Source organism: Indicator indicator, chromosome 5 (assembly GCF_027791375.1).
Source record: "Indicator indicator isolate 239-I01 chromosome 5, UM_Iind_1.1, whole genome shotgun sequence".
NCBI classification, from domain to species: Eukaryota; Metazoa; Chordata; class Aves; order Piciformes; family Indicatoridae; genus Indicator; species Indicator indicator.
In genome coordinates this window covers 28,361,493-28,382,311 of record NC_072014.1, presented here as the reverse complement: position 1 = coordinate 28,382,311, position 20,819 = coordinate 28,361,493, and the positions used below count along the sequence as shown (strand labels likewise).

Here is a 20,819-nt window from a genome sequence, read left to right as displayed (position 1 = left end):
GCTTGGCACTAATGATTAAGACTTGCTAGGTCGTTAGAGAAATGAGAAATTACTGTATAATATTTAAGCCCTTGAACCAGATTTCCTCAGCAAGTAAAAGGTCATATGGTAGTTGTGCAACATAAATAAATTTGTAAACATTAATTTGGACATTTAAGTTTGCCCTGCCTTTGTGTCCAGCTGCTAGCTGGGACAGCGATTAGATGTGCTTACATGATTTGCAAATGGCTCTAACGACTATTTTTATCTGCAGAAAAGAAGACGAGATGAAAAGTCAATATTATTGCAAGTCAAGCGCTGACTGTATTGCATTTTAAAGTGATACAGTAGCTAAAATAAATTGGCAGTGATTGTAATTTGAGGGCAGAAAATGAAATGGGTCTTACTCAGCTGTGCTAGAGTAGTTTTGCTGTGCATTGGGGGTCAGGTGTTCTAGATTTTTAGACACAGTATTTCATCGGTAAGGTCTACTTGGTTCCCACTTTGATCATGGGAACAGGAAGACAGATTATTGAAACTGAGCCCCATGCAAAGAAGTTGTTTCAGCAACTTTTATGTTCCTAAGTCTTCACTGAGAACTGATAAGCTAAGCACAGCATAGGGACCTATAGTCTAAATTCTATACCTTGCCTAATTATTTTGTTTCACAGGCTTTTGTAGAAATGTGCAGATGTACTGCTCACAGAATATATATGGCTACTTCATCTTGAGTTGGAGGAGAGGCCAGTGGTAGATACTGGCTGAAGGAATTCTCTTGGGATGACATTTGAGTGCAAACAATAGATATCTTTAAAAGAAATAATATTCACTAACAAGGGCTGTACAGTGGCTTTCTAATAATATTGGAATGCTTTGATTAGTTGGCTTAGCTTTGTAATTGATAAGGCAGTGCTGCAAGCAACAGTGCCTCCAGCTAGGAAGCTGGATAAATATATTGGTTAATATAAATGCAATAGATGAAGATGAATTTATAAAATACAATCCAGACTTACATCAAGGGAAAGTTCTAATTCATGAACTTGATTCAGTAATAGATAACAATAACTAAAAGGCTGTTGTTTCACAAAAAAAAAAAAAAAAGGCCTGCAGCAGTTTGATGTGCCATTTAAAAAAACAACACACCAACTACCCACAACTAAAGCTTGAGTGAGCTGCTGAAGGTGCTCAGTTAAAATGCTGATAAATTTGTACCAGCAATAATAAAGTAGTTAATGTAATTCTGATAAATATGATTATAAGGTATGAAATACATTACTTATCCATGAGAGGGATTTGTCAACTTTATTTATTTATGATACATAAACAAGGAAAAATAATAAGAAAATCGGTACAACATGACTGTATCAGCTAAGATTTTTCTGTTCTCTATTAGCTCTCAGCCTGAACAGTCATATAGGTGAATATGTAGGGGAATATAAAACATATATGATGTCAAAATTAATTTGTTGTATGGTCTGGAAGTGTTTGATCTAGGTAATAAAATTCCACAACAGGGAAGCATTTAGTTGCGACATGAAGTCCAAGAGTTTTTAGCACAGTGTAAAGCCAGTTGAGCTTTTTTTTTATGGCACTGTAGGGTGGAAACAAACATTCCTTTTGCTTGATATTAATAAACTACAAACACATATGGGCATCTTGAGCACTGACTGTGTAACACTGGGCTTAAATGCAATTTTTGGAACAGTTATGGCAAAATACACAAATCTCCTGAGAAAAGAAAAAAGAAAGTGTTTGATCATATTTCATGGAGTCATATGAATCTCCAGCTGAGAAACCATCAGATCTTTGTTCTCTTCACATTTCTAGCATTATTTGCCATGGAGAATGAGCAACATTATCAGATTCCTGTGGTATTCTGTCTCCATTAGGGCATTTTCTTCATACTGTGTCGAACTTCTCTTGAAATGACCCACAGAAATGTGAAATGTGTGAACAGTGGAGAATGGAGATGTAGTACAATATGCAGAATCCTCTCAATGCCAGTAGGAATCTGGTGGGCAGAGCAGGGTAACTGTATGCCCCTCAGACATGTAAATTGCCAAACAAGTGTTTATTTTATTGAGAATCCTCTCTTCATTTTTTGTGAGAGAAACAGCGTGGCATCTTCATTCACTGGTGTTTCCCTGATTACCTAAATACAAGTGTACAGATCTGGGTGTAATCAGAGCCCCATTTTGTCTGTTTTATTTTTATGCCACACTACTAATAAAAGGTGCATGGACCTCTTCAGTTTCTTTGTGCCCAATTGCAGGAAAATGTTGTCAGGGTTATGCTTGCATCTGTTAAAAGGAATTAATGTCCTGTAAATATTATGTCTTCAGTAGCCCTTTTTGTTACCTGTTTGAACCTTTGCATCCTACGTTCTTGCCTTGGGCCTGCCCTGACAAATGTTCTCCAGGGTGAGCATCACTGGTGGGTAGAGGAGCAAATGCCTGTAAAATAGTTGCTACACTTTAGATGTGCTTTTGTGCTGCTTACTAAGAAAATTACAGAGTGAGGTGTTGACACACTATGTGGAATGATGTACCAAAAAGAAATGTGCAGCCAGAGATTGCACTGAATGTAGTTACATTTGCTCTGTATAACAGAGCCAATATAGAGGGAAAAGAATATCTATTGATTTTTGGCACTCACAGCAGTATTTGATGAGGATTTGGGATACCCACAGAAGTAAGCAAAAGTTACATGTTTGCTTTACTATCAGAAGTGAGAGCCCAATGGGAAAAGATTTAGTTCTACCCTCAGTCTCACGCAGCCAATGCAGCAGGGTTTTTAACCACTGCTCTTACAAGTGAGTAGAATTACTGCCCATCTGTGGAAATGGTAATGGTGGAAGGTTTGAGGGAGGGAAATACAGTGGAGTTTTTCCCCAGGGAAAAAGGTGTATGAAGCAGCTACAGTTCAGTAAGGATGTGGTTTGTAATTGATAACGCCTTGCAAGACCAGCTCCTAGAAAGGTGGTGCTATGAGCGGTGTAACTGCTGTGTAATGCAGAGCTTGTATCCATAAAGAGGGACATTCCCAACAGACAAATGTTCTTATGTGAAGAGATGTGCAGTTCAGAAATCTGGTATAATCTGTGATTTGAGGGCTCAAGCTAACCACAGATATCCCAAATTTCCATTCAGAATCTACTGTTTGTCTGACTTGAAAAATATAAGTCAGTTGTGTCATGGTCAAATTGGAAAAATGGAAGCATATAGTAAAACCAAATATTTTTGTGGAAATTATATCACCTTTCTGCCACTTCCAGAAGCAGAAGGGAGAGAGCATAAACTGCATAGAAAAGAGAGTAGTTGTGATATTTAACAAGCTACTGGAAAGGACCTGTGGTAATAAGTTCAGACAAGCTTATATATAAACTGTAACAGAGAAATCAAATATTTTTTTTAATTTTTTTTTTATTTTAATGGGAAACTCACGAAGCTAACTACTCATTATAAGTTATTTTCCTCCTTCTAGTTGATGCTGTTAATGTTGTAAAAAGACAATAAAGGAAAGATTTAAATGCCCATCTTTCTTTTCATTTGTAGTAAAAACATCTGGAATAAGCTTTTTGGAGTACTGAAAGGAACAGTTTTGTTGCATAGATGACAGAACTTTTGAATGGAATTTCTGTGTCTTACCAGTTCATGGGATAAAACTGTAACCAAAGCAGCAACTCTGATGTTCTGAGTCCATTTCAGATATTAGATATTGCAATCCAAAGGAAGTTTTCCTTTGGCTCCTGTGTACATTAGTCACAATTCAATGTAAGAGAAATATTCAGCTTGCTGTCTTTGAACACAGTTATACAGTTTAAAAGCCAGACAAATGTTGTTTTATCTGACATTTAAAATTCAGAAAAAAGGGCAGGGAGGAAGAAGAAATACTAGGATTTTTAAGAGGAAGTACTATAGTCTTATTCAAGCTATGTATAGTTATGAAGTTAAAAGAGAGCAATGAAGTAGTCAGAAAATAATTGAGTGATAAAATTCCTAAATATTCTCATTACATGCTCATAGGATAAAATATTCTGTTTAGAGCAGATAAAATAAGGACAATGGCAATGAAGACTTCTATTGTGATTTAAAATACAGTAAAATAAAGCATGGCACTGGCAAGCAGTATGCACTGGTTTGGTTAAAACTATTTTCCCTGGAGAGTTCTTGTAGAGGAATGAATACTAAGCCATCCAGAAGAGTAGGGACAATACTCAGTTCTAGCTACAAGAATAAACATGCTTCTGTTTCAGGAATGAGGCCTAAATCCTACCTTAATGAGCTGCAAATAATGAAAATTCTAACACCTCTCAGACAAAGGATTTTCGGTTGTGGGTTGAAAATTACAATGCAGTTCAGGAAAATCAAGAAATGTTTTAAAGGGCAAAGTCATTTAAATGGAATTCCTTGATATAAACCACATTTATTGATTTTTCAGCTCAGTTTGCTTCAATAAATTCTTCACAGAGCAACTTGGAGATAGATCAGTTAATAGAATTAAAATATTAAAATAAAACCAGCTATTTTTTTTTCTGAAACATATATTTGGAATCATTCTTGTAGTTTACATGAGAAATTGTGAATGCTTTACTCTCAAATCTGTATTTCTTCCATGCCTTTCCATTACAGTGGACACAATCACATTGTGATCACACAAGTGAAATTTTCTAAACTTCCCTGAGAACAGCAAAACAAACAAGGTGATGGGTAGCAGAAACAGTGACAACCTGAAAATTTGCTGCTTTGGGTACTTTGTTAATGGCTTCTGTGCTCTTCATAGTTTCATTGTTCACTTATTTGTAAGGCTGAAGTGAATGCTGGGTGTATATAAAAAAATGAAAAGTGTGCAAGTAGAAACAAGTTTAAAAACCCACAAACATAGCCTATAATTTAAGGGTGTAAAAGAAAGCAAAGGAACATAAAATAATATATTCCAGTTCAGAAGGATTTGCTTTAAAGCATAAGCTCATGTTTAATGTGGTGAAGTGGTAAATTTCAAGCAGTGGTTGAAGTTCTGTGTTTCATTGGCTTGGCATTACCATGGACCTCTTTAACCTCTTAAAGAATTCAAGGGCTAATACCTACCTTTACTTTTAAAGGACAAACATGAGTTCAAGCTATCAGCTTCCACACCATCATGAATTCTGATGTCTCCATTCCTGACTGGAGACGCAGATAATGAAAGTGGATATTTTGCAAGTTGCATTTGTTGTTTGCAGTTGTTCACTTACCAAGCATCTTGTGTAAGGAAAAGGCTTCTCTCCAGTGTGAAAAATGTCCTTTCAGTTGTTCAGTCGAATGGTCTCTAGATTTGCAACGTGTTATCTGAAGTACATTTGCAGCTTTCTAATTAAACAGTTCTTTCGAATACATGATAGGGCTCAAATCAAGATAACTAACGTTTTTGCATATCTTTCAAAACACAACAAGAAAGAAAACATTAAAGCAAATTAGAAATTAGAAATCATCATTCCCAGTTTTGCACCAGCATGTGAGGGGGGTAGACATGATTTTTTTTGTGGTGTGCCAACCTCACAGCCATTTGTCCAGCAGACAAAGAATAAATTTCCTTAAAATGTTGTAGAGATTAAAAATTCCTGATGACTTTTAGGTTAATTAATAAAGCCTTAAGGAAGCACACACCTCTTGTACTGTAACTCCTAATATAAAAACACCATGAAAGAGTTGTATGTTCAAGGAGTAGACTCCTTTCCAATGACCTGAAACAACGTGGTTCTTTTACAGGTATAATTTCTTATGCTGTCATCATAATCTAAAAAATCTTTATTCGATGTCTTTCAGGAGCAGGTGGCTGGTCCCCGTTGGACTCAGACAAGCAACAGTGGCTCCAGGTTGATCTGGGAGACAGAGTGGAGATTGTAGCAGTTGCTACCCAGGGCAGGTACGGGAGCTCAGACTGGGTTACCAGCTACATGCTGATGTTCAGCGACACTGGCCACAACTGGAAACAGTACAGACAAGACGACGCCATCTGGGTAGGTCTGAATTGTGGATGCCTTTGGCCTGAGATATTTCTGGTTCAGGCTTATTTTGGTGTTTGGAGAAACAGCTTTGGTTTCAATCAGAGGAGTGTAGTGATGAGAGAACAGACCCAAGTGGCTCTACAGGATGTTTTGATCTAAATGGATTATGTCACCAACTGTCTGTGTAATACAAGTTTAGGCCCTCAGGACTACATTGTTTTTCAGACTATGAGGATGCTCAGGGCACTTAAAATGACCTGCATGCTTCTGTGCCTCTTTGGCTTGGATTCAGGCACACCAGGGTAAATGAGGTTAATCACCTACATACTTCCTTCAGAAACAGGGAAATTAACTCGGTGTCTTAGGAGGAATTTCTGGCCAGAACAACAGAACTCATGCTGTGGAACGTGGGTGGTAAATTTCTCCTCGACTGGAGAAGGCTGGAGCTGCAGCTTGAAATGTAGGATTTAGCAGATACACTCAAAGCGCTCAAGGCTTTTCCTAAAATTTTAATGCAGACTTGACACTTGTGTCACTAGTTCAATGCATGGCCACGCCAGGTGCTGTCAGCAGGACTGCTTGCAGTAGCAATGTTGCCTCCCAGGTGGATACAGAAATTCCAAGTCTTCCTTTCCTGTGGAGAATGTGAATTGTTAGCGAACTGATAATGAACGGTGGCATCCTCTCTGTGCTAGATTCTGCAGTTCTGAAGATCAATAGCCCTGGTAGCATGACAGTGCGTGGTGGTAAATTAAGCACATTCTTCATGAAAACAAAAGGGAACATTTTAAGGGAGACCAAGTAGATTTCAGGTTTTGTCTTTAAGTTTCTGTTAATTAACACGTTGGCTAACTGCTGTATCAAAAAAAGCAGATTTTACTTTCAGAACATAATGACTATGAATGAAGAGAATTGTGGGTGAATCAGAAAGAGAGGAGAGGGCTGGTTAACTCTTTACTGAGCGTGTTGCACGTACAGGGAGGTTAACCTCTGGTTTGAAAATCCATTGCATTGTCACTGTCTTATCACAGTTTGATTTAGGGAAAGTTAATGAAATCCTGCTGCTTTTAGAAATGCAACTTCAGCCCAAAGATAGTCATAAAGTTGTCAAGTGTAGTTCTGCTTTACCTGTTACTTGTAAAGTTATATTAGGCTGGTTTTGCTTCAGATACTTCTACTTTTTTTTTTTTTTCATTTTTTTTTTATATAGTTAATGTTTAAAAAGTGGAATTTACTTCTGGACTGAACATAGTGATTATTTAATGTGGTTCTTTACTTCTACCCTGGGGACTCAGAAATCCAGAATTGAGATATTTTTACAGACTTGATGTCATTAAGTGCCTCCTTCCCTGAAAAAATTATGTGCCTTGTTAAATTTTATATTAAGACAAATTAATTTTTTATTACATGTCTAACTTTCCAGTCCTTTCCTTTTTGGAAACCCTTGCCCTTTTATTTTCTTTTATACATTTTTCTTAAAGGGAAACTTGAAAAGGCAACATGTACAATTTACCATAACAAATCTTCATGCCCTAAGGATCCAAATTTGTGACTTTCCATCTGGCACCTAATATTGCACACAAGAATAAGGACAAGCCTGAATTAGGATTTATGAAGAACCTGAACTCTCTTGTATTACTAAGTGATCAGACATGAAGTTGATTCAGGGCAGACTCTGCCACAGGTTCTAAAGCTTCAAGAGTGAGAAGCTTGCTTTCTAAAGGGTAATTTGTGCACACTTTTCTAGTAGAAATCACCGTGGGCTACAGAGGATACACAACCGAGGTACATAACTGAGGAAAAATTAAACAGAATTTGGGTGTGGAAAAGGTAATGCTGGGGAAGGATTTGGATATATTTCCCCTCACGTTAGTTTCTACAGGTGACACTGACCATTGAGCCAGTAACATAATTCCAGTCCAGAAGAGTTGTTTGCTCCACATCCCCAAGTAGAGGGCTTGAAGAGATTGTTAGAATGCCTTGCCAAACTTTGCTGCTGGAAGTATGATAGTGAAAATCCAAAGTGGGTTCATTTGACGTTTCATTAGACTCTACAGTCCACCTAAACTGGCAAGTTTCATTAACACCTAGGAGCTTTGTATGCCTGCCCACGGAATTAATGAAGATCAAGAATTCCTTCTGAAGAATTTTTACTCTACCTAAAGAGAGAGTTGATTCTTTTTTCCTGTCACTTTTGGATTTGTTTCACTGAATTAAATTAGATCTTGAGAGTCATTCAGAGCATAAAGAGGAAAACCAAAGAGGCTTTCAGAAGTGTGTATAGAATTATAATTTCAAATTTTGCAGTGTTTCTATTTTGTTGGCAGTAATCCTTTCCCTAGGCTTTTTTCTAAGAAGAAAAATAGAAGTGTGCTGTCCAGCTGTGTGTTGAAGATTTTCCTATAGAAGTCATACCATTGGATTATATGTTGTCAAGCACAGCATGGTTGGACTTGTTCTTAAATCCAAAATGATTCTATGATTCTGTGGTCCTTGACTTAAGCGTCTGACTGTTAAATAGGTGCAAGGAAAGTTGTACATTGCATACCCATGGGAAAGAATCATCAGCCTTGACTTAAGGGGTAGACAGTGGAATGGACCATTTCTTGGGGGTAGGAAAGCAGCACCCCAGGGCTGCTTTCACTGTCACAATCTGTCACAGTGTGTGCTGTACCTATTTGTCACCAGATTCTTAGTTTCAGCCTTAGGAATCTGTATCCCATTCCTTTTTTGGTGTGGGCAAGGTGGTCTGTCAAAGCAGAGTTCAAGGTAGGAGTTTCCTATGTCAAGGCAAGGTGGCAAGTTAACAGGTTACCTCTCATCCACAGGAAATGGTGAGGTTAAAACCTAGATTATTGTGGAAAATGCAACATTTCAGAAGTATCAATCAGTCGGGTTGGAAATACATCTCCCACATGGGCTTTAACTTGAAAGCTTTTTTTCTCTGTGCTTAGGACAGGATTTTAGTACTCTTTATGTCCCTCAGGATTTTGATTTTTTTAAGATATCTTTTTTTTTTTTTTTTTTTTTTTTTGGTGCATAACTAAAAGGGTCAGAAGTTTACCTAATTTATTGCTTTTTGTTTCAGAAAGCTGTGCTCTTCCTAGTTTCAGAGGTGACTCATAGCTCAGATGGGGCTGTGAAATCAGAATAATTATTGTTCGGAAATCCTTAGATGACATCTGTTTTATCAATATATGATATTGATATGCATTGGAATTGTCAAGTTCACTTATACAGCTTCTACTTTAGGAAAACTAGCTGAAAGTTTGTGCCTTGTTGTGTAGATGTTACTGAATGTCTCACACCAATGGCTCATTATTGACAATTTATTTATTTTCAGCTGTTGAAAGGGGAAATTATGTACTTTAGTATAAGGGACCTAGAAAGTCTGATGAATTTGTTTTCTGAAGGAAATGTGACTATCACAGAATCACAGAGTACATCTGGTTGGGAGAGACCTCAAAGGTAATTTCGTCCAACCCTAGACTGAGCACTGAAGGGTGAACACTAAACCATGTCCCCAGGCACCAGGTCCACATGCTGCTTAAACATCTCCAGGGATGGTGACTCCGCCACTGCCCTGAGCAGACCATTCCAATGTTTGATAACCCCTTTGGTAAAGAAATATTACCTAATACCCAGCCTAAACATCCCCTAGCACAGATGTAACCATTTCCTCTGGTCCTGTAGCTTGACACCAAGGAGAAGAGGCTGGCCCCCTTGTGCTGATCCATTTGACAGAATAACAATGTATCAGCATGAGGAGAAACTTTTTTACAGTGAGGGTGATGGAGCACTGGAACAGGCTGCCCAGGGAGGTTGTGGAGTCCCCTTCTCTGAAGACTTTCAAAACCCACTTGGATGCATTCCTGTGCAGACTTAGGGTGGTTTTTGGCAGGGAGGTTGGACCCGATGATCTCCGGAGGTCCCTTCCAACCTCTAATATACCGAGATACTGTGATTAAATCACTGAAAAGAACAATCTAAGAAATACTTGGGTTTCAAGGCAAGCATTTGATTTCAGGAAGAATTTCGAGGTTTCACTTTGTTTTGTTTCCATTCCAGCAAGGGAAAACAGGGTCTTGGAATTTCTTGTCCACTATGTTTGTTAATCTGTCAGAATACATTAATCCTGTACTCAACCCAGGTCAGATTTGACCTTCAGCTTCTCCCAGCCCATCTGTATGACCTATGGATAATGGCCCAGCTGGCTCTACTACAGTGCTCTCTTGGAGGTACACATACTGGCATTGCTTTTCCCAGCTAAATGGTGTGGGCCATCGGCCATGGTGCAGACAGAAAGAGAACAGTACCTCCTGAGTAAATCTGAGTAAATCTGCTCCACCTTGCAAGTGGTGCTCCTGAAGAGTTATTTCCCACCACTGAGGTGTCGGTTTTGTCCACCCATGCAGCATATGTGTCCTTTAGCGCATCTGGGTACATAAATTGATTGGGCTGCTGCCAGGACAGACGTTTGCACACCAGTATCTATGACATATCGCCAGTAAAAATCCCTTTCTCTTTGTAGAGATTACAAGGCTTATTATCCTCCTCTGATGGCATACATACAGCTCCCATCAACTTCACCGTTAATGAGCACTGCACAGACAGATCGCGAGGAGAATCAGAAAACCTCTTACATTTTCACTCAGCCTGTGTTTACGATGTTAGTAAATTCTGCAGCCGGAATTGAAGACAAGACAGATTAGCCATTTAAAACCAATTTTCCAACCCCATTTGTATTTAAATAATCTTGTTACAAAAGGACTCTGTGGTTCAGAGCAAACTAGACTTATAATTATATTTTCGGTATGGATAAATCAGCTGTGTGTGGACGCACTAGCTATTGATTGGGAGACAGAAAACTTAAATCTTATTGCTTGTAACAAGTAAATGATTTTTCAATGTTTTTAAGTGTTGAATAATTCAGAATTTGCTTTACCTGCATGCACACTACAACTTGAGTCAGTCCAAACTGTGTGTATTACTGGGACAAAAGTGTAGGCTGTGATACAATTCTATTTCATTTTAGATAGCAATTTTTTTGCCAGCTATATTAAAAAATACTTTGCAAAGCTGAAAAACGCAATTATGCAGGAAGGTACAAAGAAAAGGGGATGCAGTCGGCACATACATATGCAACAAAAGGAGAAAAGAGATGTTCTTTAGACAAAGTTTTGAAAGGAGAAGAGGTAAATTGTGGAACTGGTGATAAAGGGAGACTGCTATGATAGTGCCAGAGAAAGCTCTTATATTAAAATACTGAATCTGTGCCAAAAGGCAAAGAAGGGGGAAAATGACAGAGGTAACAAGGAGATACTTCATACTCTGTGGCAACACATTCACATACTTGCACATATTAAGCATGAATTTGGAGTTCACTGTTCGTGAAGCCTCTTACACAACGGCTGTAAACCGTACCTGGAAGGAGGAAGATAGCTTTGGGTGTAAGAGGGGCTGTGAGCCCTAACCTCAAAGCTGGATTACAAGACAGGAAGTGCACCTCTAATGTTGGACCATTTACATGTTTACCATGTTACAGGCTTTGAAGAGGCAAGCATTACCCATTTGTTGTATTAAGGACTGTTGTGATTTAAGACTGCCTGATTCTGAGATGTCATTTGGATGTTACTAATTTTCTTCTAATTCTGGTTTAGCTTACTGAGCCGGCTGCAAACCTGCCCTCTTGAACATCGTCACAAGAAATTTGTCTTCCTTGATATTGCCAGGGTAGATCTCCCACTGGGAGGATAATTCAAAGTGTCAGTATATCTGTTTCTGTTAAGTGCACTCTGTATGGATTTATGATTGAATAAAATGGATATACTTAGATTGCAAATTACCCTTTAGTGTTGAGATACTTAAGTTAGCCTTAAGCTAACCGAATTTAGTGTGTATTCTGTGACCTTACAGTGTGCTTATATAGTTGGTTAACTGTAAAGTGATGTTAAGGTGGAGTCTAGAGAATTTAATGCTGATATTAACACGGTATCCATCAGTAATGTCTTCAGTAATTCTCCGTGCTTGGTATTTGGCAGCAGCAGCTCACCCTGACCTAGGAAACTGCAAAAATGTGGTTATTTGCAGACTGTACCAACATCACTGACCTCCCACTCTTATTCTTATGCAAATTGCCTGAAATTTACCTTTTGTGTAACCATTTAGCACAGGAAGGCTGTGAAATGTTCCTTGATTTCTCATCCCAGACCTTCTGTAATGAAGGGATAACTCATGATAGGGATAACTCCATACCATTGGCCCTAACAGATTGGAGTGGAAAGAGTGGTTGGTGTGGTTGTGGTTGGTGTGGTTGTGGTTGGTGCAGTCAGGCCCTAAAATACATTTGTCTTCCAGCCACCTCCAGAATGTTTGTCTGCCACACCCAGAAAGCCATTGTTTCCTCTTCTAGGCATCTACTAAAAGGGTAAAATTTAGTGGCAGCCTGCAAAAATTATTATTGTGGACAATAGTGGACATTTCCTCTCAGGAAGAAGATTTTGGCTGGCAACTCCTTTATATCAGTAGTCCAAGTTTTGGTTTTTTTTTGTTTGCAGATTGTGTTCTCTGGTATGTGAAGCTATAAATAAATGCCTTTGCAAATTATAAAAAAATGTGGAACGAATAATGCTTCAATCCATACACTTCCAGAGCTTAGGTCTCAGTGAGTTTCCTTGCAGTTGTTGGTACATTTTGGAGCAACTGAGAATGGCTCTACAGTAGCCATTTCTTTTGGGAAACTGGCTAACGAGTACTCTTAATGTACTACCAGGTACTATAAAATAAGGCAGGTTGTCTTGGTCCTAAAAAGTGTATCACTTCTATTACTTCTGTCTAAGATTAGATTAATCCAAATGAGTAACTGGGTTACCAGTTCTGCTGGTTCAACTTGAAGTGTTCAGTCTGTCGGTAACTGTTTTGCTCTGAGTCCTTTCTAAACTTTTCCCATAGAGAAGTTCATGAACAGAGACATGAAAACCTGTTGCTTCTGACCAGTGGAAATGGCATGTAAGAAGAAAAGGCAATTTATAAACAAATAAGTGTAATCTACTCTAGGCTAGGATTTTATTAAAATATTAAATGGTTGGTAAGAGTATTGGCTAAGCAAAAGACCTTTTTGAGCCAGCATCAACAGAAACCAAGAATCTGTTATTTCTGCTCATCCTCTTCTTATCTCCTTGGATAGTAGATCTGAATCCCCCTAATATGCTCCATGTTTCCTACTACTAGATACCCATCAATTAAAATCATAGAATCAGTCAGGGTTGGAAGGGACCACAAAGATCATCTAGTTCCAACCCCCCTGCCATGGCCAGGGACACCTCACACTACGTCAGGCTGGCCAGAGCCTCATCCAGCCTGGCCTTAAATACCTGCAGGAATGGGGCCTCAACCACCTCCCTGGACAACCCATTCCAGGCTCTCACCACTCTCATGGGGAAGAACTTCTTCCTCATGTCCAGCCTGAATCTCCCCACTTCCAGCTTCATTCCATTCCCCTTATTCCTGTCACTACCTGATAACCTAAAAAGCCTGAGCTTGGTCACTTTCACACAATCTAGAAGGGTTACTACCTTTTAGAAAGTGTGCTAAAATGGTTGTACAGGGAAGTGAATGGTATTTTCCACAATATCAGTAGTTGCAACAATTATATGAAAGTCCCTACAAAATACTTCTGAGATTCTTGAAAAAAGTGTTATATTCACACAAACTTTCCTTCCACATCAAAACAGCATCTTTGCATAGTACATGGCAGGGGTAGGGAGACAGAAAATCAGTATCATGCAAGGGCCTGGATGATCTAAAGGGATGACCCTAATGTATTAAGTTTCCATGTCCTGTAAGTCTCTGGTCATGTGGGCGTTCTACTGCATTTCTCCTTTATGGTCTGATTGGGATCCCAGAACCAAAAGATAAAGAAATGTGCTGGCCAGAATTCTACCTCACAATTCTTTCTTGGATGAACATAGGGAGAAATTACTTTTTCACTTTTTCTACTTAACTGACGTGACCTTGTCATATATTAAAATAAATAATAAATTTTAAAAAACCCAAACAAATAAATAGCCATACAGTTTTAAAATTTTCTGATAAGCAATATTTTCTTGCTTTTGTGCTAAGCCAGTAATTCTGTAGTGATATCATCTATACACTGCTGGAAATATGCTCTTTTTGTTTTTTCTCTCCCCAGGTACTTTCAGCATAATATGGATTTATTTTTCAGAGGCTCAATAAAAGAGGGCACTCTTTTCTTTTTTTTTTTTTTTTTACCTGATGGAAAAAAATAATGGTTTTGTTCTCATTAGGAATTGAGTGTTATCCAAAGTTTGGTTCTTTTGACTGCTAGTGCCTGTATGAGTATATTCCAAGTCTGAAAATAGCATTTCTCTAATGCCTAATGTAGACAAAATGAAAATATTTACTAAATTTCATTACATATGTTGCCTGATTTAAAAAAAAAAAAAAGAAAAAAGAAACAAAGAATGATTAGTGAGATTATTGATGCTTTCAAAAAAATGAACATGTGTTATTCTCAGTATGTAGGTCCTAATGCCTTTACGCATTGTGGAGGACAAACGAGGAGCTAGAGCAAATAACCGTGATGTTATTTGCATCACTGGGACGTGATGGGATGGCTTCTATGACTGGAGTGTTAGGTTAGAGTGTTACAAGCTCTTTAGAAAGGACAAGCAGGGGACTGGTAAATACAGGCAGATGAGGACAGGTATAACTATCTATGTCAGTGACCAGCTGGAGTCTATGGAGCTCCACCTGGGATAGGTGAGGAAATGACTGAAAACTTAAAGGCAGGGCAGGGTCAGATGATACTGTAGTGGGGGTCTGCTGCAGGCCATATGACCAGGAAGAGGGAGAGGATGAGGCTCCCTATGGACAGAGAGGTATGGCATATTGTTAACATGTTGTGGTCCTCATGGGGAGACGTCAACCACCCTGATATCTGTTGGAGGGACAGAACAGCAGAGCCCAGGCCACCCAGGAGGTTCCCGGAATGCATTGGTGATAATTTCCTTCTCCAAGTGGAGCAGACTTTGGCCTTTTTGGAGATTTGTTAGGAGGAGTACCATGGGATAAAGTCCTGGCAGTTAGAGCATCTCAAAAAACTGGTTAATAGTCAAAGATACCTCCTCCAAACCCTGCAGTACCAACAAAGTGGAAGGCAGAAAAAAAGCCTGGTGGCCTGCGGGGATTAAAAAGGTGTTACTGGACACTTTACAATACAAAAAGGAGACCTACAAAGGGTAGAAGCAAGGACAGGTATTCTGGCAGGAATACATAGAAATTGTCCAAATAGTCAGAGATCAGGTCAGGAAAGCTAGAGCCCAGATATAAGTGCCTACAACATCCTAGTCTCTAAATTGAGAAGACATGGACTTGCTGGGTGGATCATGAGGTGGATAAGGAATTGGCTTGATGATCACATTCAAAGAGTAATGGTCAGTGAGTCAATGTGGAGACAAGTGATGAGTTGTGTTCCTCAGGGGTTGGGACTGGGACTGATGCTGTTTAACATCTGTTTGCAATACAAATGGTGAGACTGAGTGTACCCTCTGCAAGTCTGCTGACAACACCAAGCTGTGTGGTGCAGATTATATGATGAAGGGAAGGCATATCTTGAGGCTTTTACGTACACCCAACATGTGGCCCTTTATAAGAACTTTCTAATATCTTTAAATATTCTTTTCTAATTTCAGCTTGTTTCTTGTTACAAGATCAGAAGCACACGAAACCACATCTGATTTATGCTGAAGAAGCTAATGCAGAAACCCAGCCCTTTCTGGGTTTCATTTTCTCTGGAAGGAAAATAAAAACTCTTGGTTTTGGTGTTGAGAACAGTTTTGTAATGGCTAAGCAGAGTTATCTCCTTTTCCAAGTTGTAGTCCTTTACTTCAGTGCAGACAGCTGAAGCATGCAGCTGACTTCTGTAGAGAGCACATTGTGTTAGCAAATTACACCCAACAAACCATAACAAAGTTCGATCAGCCAAAGCAGAAGCTATCCCTGTAGAATTTCAAGTAGATGTGATTTGTATAGCTGTCACGTAGTTCATGACTGACACCTTTACAGGTAGCAGCTTTTTGTTGGCAGTAGATTTCAAGACTCGGTACTATAGTAAGGAGAAATCTTTCAGATGTGCTCTCCCTTCCTGCTACCTACAGAACCTGCAGTACTCACTAATATGCACGAAAAGGTATTCACCCACTGCAAAAGTGAGCCTTTGAAATCTGGGGTCATGGGGGTCATGTCTAGTAGGTTCTGAGACTGCTGTTTAATTTCCTTGTAGGAGGAGGGGGAATTTTGTGTGCTGCATGGATGAGAAAGTAATCTTCACAACTGCTTTCTTTTTTTATCTCATTTTAGTTTTCCCTTAACAACTCATCTATCCCCTTAGACTGAGCCACAGTGGACACATATCACACTGCATTTGCTCTGGTTGCTTCTCCAACTTAAATATTATAGTGAAGAGGATCACAAAGATTAAAATGTAGATAGGCTTTCCTTTCCTGCATAGTTCAGAAGGATGTTTAGTTTCTCTGTTGAAATTATCAAGTAGAAGAGGATTTAAAGATAGTTATTGAGGTTTTGGAAGTTCTCAATGTCTCCTTTTTAGCAGGACCTATTTCTGTTACCTCCATGTAAAGTACGTAGTAATTGACTTTGCACAATGTGAGCAATGCTTTCTAAAATCTGTGAGGTTATTCACATACAAGTAACTACTCATCTGAATGAGGATTTTAGCCTGTGATCTGGCAAACATATGGGCACTTAACTCCTGCATTTACATTTGCAGAATGAGCCATGGAGTATAACAATTTAGAAATCGGGAAATCTGAAATGTTGATTCCAAATAACTCTATAATAAAATTTGCAATGATGCCAGGATTGCATCCTGCACCTGTAATTAGGTATTGAACATAACATGTTGTAGAATAGGGGCTATATAATTATGTACTTGCTGAACTTAAAAGTTACTTACAGAGTTTTCTCATTTACTGTGAAGTTTTTCTTTTATTCTTTTTTTTTCCTGGAGAACTCATTGTTCATTTTGAGGGCCTTTTTTCTTGCCTATACTTCCTGTCTGGGCACAGTTATTAGAAGAAAATAGAGATGTGCAGTGTGATTTTTTTAAACCAAGCCACAGCAGCACATTGCCATGAAATAATGCCTTGGCTTTTCACTATCCTTCACTTAACTTTGTTTCTTCTTTTCCCTCTACTAAGCTGGAGGTCAGCTTTTAGTGCTTAGCCTTAGTATTTGGAGGCTTATAATGGTATCTGTGTTTATAATCCATGGACATTGTTTGGTTATAGCTTTGCAAAATGTGTATGCTGTTTCAGCCTGAGAAATATGTGCTTGCAGTAACACATATATCATTATAAAGGTTAACAGAAATGGTGATCTGCAAGGAATAATCTTATGAAATTAAAGATTCACAGATAGTTAAGGCAGTTTTGAAGAGTTATTGGCAAACATGCAGAGCAGTTGTGTGTGTGTGTATAAAAATAAATTAAATTCATAGGACAGCGGAGAAGCAAATCTGAGACACAGAGGGAAGGCAGAGTTTCAGGTGGCATTCATCCAGCCATATCTGCAAGGATGATGATTTATAATTACTGTGATGAAAATAACGATGGCTCTGCTGCCACGTTTTTACCGTAGCCTCGGGAGTGTAAGTAATTATGCAATGATCAGTTGATTCTACATATTCACAAATTTAGCTATTTATCATAATTGGTTTAGTCCCTTGGACTTAGTCCAGGCTCTTATCTCATTCAGTTGGTTGTAAAAGCGAAGTGGAAGGAAGTAAATTTCCTCTAGCTGCATATACCAAGTCAGAGTTGGTTCTACACTAACAGAATCTTTATTATGAATTGCAGTGATGGTTTATTCTTCCAGGCTTTAAAAAAGCAGCAAGCAAAAGAGCATACCTACATTTCCTCTTTGAAGATGCTTTTAGTGGGTATCTGAAAAATAGCCTGTTCACACTTCAGAGCAGCCCTTTTCTGCATTTATCTGCATAAAACCTGGATGTTCAGTGGTCAATTTATATTGAATTTAGGGTCTTTGGGTTTCATATTTGGTTCCATGCCCACCAATGCCTTTCCCTCGTGGTTCCCCCTGTGCTGGTAGTGTCATTCAAGGAAAACTCTTGATGATTTCATAGCCTCTAGAGGCCTTGTTACTTATAGCCATATTATCCTAGACCATATTTTTGATAGCTTTGTAGATACCAGAAAATATTTTATCCCAATCCCTCTACCCTCCCCAAACAGACCATCCCAAAATCGAAAATGCCATTAGCTTTGAAGTGAAAAGAAAAAGGCATACTGAAGGGCAACTGGTGAATGTCCAGGTGTATATCCAAATTCTTGTATATTATCATGCAATTGCATGTCACATCATATGCCAGTTTTGCTGCTGCTTCCTGTGACAATACAGAGTAACTAGAAACCTCTTGCTGCCTTCTAGGGACCCTTATGCATTCAGGCACAAAACTTAATGCAGCATCAAATGATCCCACAGGGTTTCTTTGACAAGGCAGCAGCACACACTGTGATAAGCAAAACATCACAACACTGCAGATGAAAGAGCAAGGTGGTCAGTCCTAGGTGTCTAGCAGCTCTAGAGAGTGAGCTGTGGCTTGTCTTTCATCAGTTTGTCTTAAATCCTTAATTAGACATTCTTCTTTATCTCTACCTTCTTGGCCCAATCACATCTCTTGAATACATGGTTATTAGAAACATGGAATCATAGAATCATGAAGGCTGGAAAAGACCTCTAAAATCACAGAGTCCAGCCACTGACATGATGGTCCAACCATGACCACTAAACCATGTCCTGAAGTGCCATGTCTACAAGTTTTTTAAACACCTCCAAGGATGGTGACTCCATACTGCTTTGCCCAAAACTGAACTGGCCTCACCAGTGCAGAGTACAGGGGAACCATCACTTCCCTGCTCCTGCTGGCCACAGTATTTTTGATAGAGGCCAGGATGCTGTTTTCCTTCTTGGCCACCTGAGCACACTGCTGGCTCCTGTTCAGCTGGCTATCCATCCCTAGGTCCTTTTCTGCCAGGCAGTTTTCCAGCCACTGCCCCAAGCTTATAACGTTGTATGGGGTCGTTACATAATTCGGTTCACTGTAATTCATATTTGGCAAGTAGGTTGAAGTTTTATCACATTCTTTATAGATCACTAAATGCTGAAGTCTCTGCATTCATATTGCTCAAATCACACATTTTTTTTCACCACTGTGAAGCCGTATCATAGAATGGTTTAGGTAGGAAGGGAACTTAAATATCACCTAGTTTGAGTCCCTAGCCATGGGTAAGGACACCTACTAGATCAGGTTGTTTAGGGCCCCATCCTGTCTGGCTTTGAACATTTTGGGGCTTGGAGCCTCCACAATGTCTTTGGGCAGTCTATTCCAGTGTTTCACCAGCATCATAGTGAAGAATTTCTTCTTAATATCTAATCTAAAACTAGCTTCATTTAGTTTGGGGCCATTACACCTTGTCTTGTCACTACAGACATTTTTACAAAGTTCCACAGCCATCTCTAGCAGTCCTGCAGACTGCCTTTAAATACTGGAAGGCTTTAATAAGGTCTTTCTGGAGCCTTATGTTCTCTAGACAGAAAAACTCCAACTTTCTCAGCCTGTCATCACGGGAGGGCTGCTGCAGCCCTCTGGTCATCTTTGTGGCTCTCCCCTGGACCCATTTTAACAGTTCCATGTCCTTCTTGTGTTGGCAGCTCTAGAGCTGGACATAGCTGCTACCTTTGCCTGTTCTTTTAGACCTTAGACCTCCTTCAGGGATGAAAGCACACCTGATCAATACTAAATCACTCATCTCCTGTGGTTTTCCCATGATAAAATGAGTGGCCCAGATCTGCCTTTGGGTTCCCTGTTGTTTTCTAATCTTCTGGCCCAGTGAGCCAGAATGAAATATTTCTTGCAGTAGTGTCAAACAGGGCAAAGGATGGCTCCATAGTGAGGCTCCCTTCAGATGAGATGCAGAGCTGAATGCACATCCCTTATTTCCAAATGAGCACAGGTGTTTCATTCCCAAGGCACCTGTTTCTTTTTATGTCATGTTATTTTTTTCTGAGCACTTCCATTTGTAACAACACCAAGGGCACTGGTGGATCTAATGTTACACAATAGCAAAGTATCTGTGTGTACAGACTTGCAGGTTTGGGTATGCAGAGAAGTGAGCTGTAGGAAATTTGGGAATCTTCATGTCAAAATGTTCAAAGAGTTTTAGGAATCTCCTGGGTCAAAGAGATGGTTTGATGAGAGGTTTAGAACAACTGTTTTGAACTTTAAAGCTGTAAATCTGATCAAGCCCTTTTGTGAGTCTTTAGTTAAATTTAGTTTTATGGTTACATAAATTTTGTGACAGTGGTAGAAGGGAGACTGCTCCATCACAAAAAAAAAAAAAAAAGTAGTAACAAAATGGCAGTAGACTTAGGCAGATCAATATCACTGTTCTATGCAATTTTTAAAACTAAAGTTGCAGCAGAAAAAGAACAGTTATTGCAGTGCTACTTAACTCTTCTAGTAATAGAGTGCATTGATATTGTCATAAATAACAAACCGCTTCATCTGTGCCTTCATACCACCCTATCATATTATGCATATGGGCTGAGACAAAGAAAAAAATAGCTAGAGCCCCTCTGAGCCTCAGGCTAACAAGCCTTATTGATTGTATGTGTTGTGAGTAATCTGAAGCAAAAAGATAGCAACCCATAGGATTTGTGTATAACCTTCCCAGGCCAGGTCTGGACCCACTGTGTTTTCAGCGTGGGTAATGCCTGCATGCTGATTTCTAGG

General features: G+C 39.1%; 1 protein-coding gene across 1 annotated transcript in view; it reads left to right on the top strand.

The window, feature by feature from the left end:
* CNTNAP5 (contactin associated protein family member 5) overlaps positions 1 to 20,819 on the top strand; it is a 226,655-nt gene that overhangs the window by 1,240 nt on the left and 204,596 nt on the right. Inside the window, exon 3 of the mRNA XM_054381243.1 lies at positions 5,784 to 5,977. Coding sequence (XP_054237218.1) covers positions 5,784 to 5,977 — 194 coding nt within the window. The remainder of the gene's footprint in view (positions 1 to 5,783; positions 5,978 to 20,819) is intronic.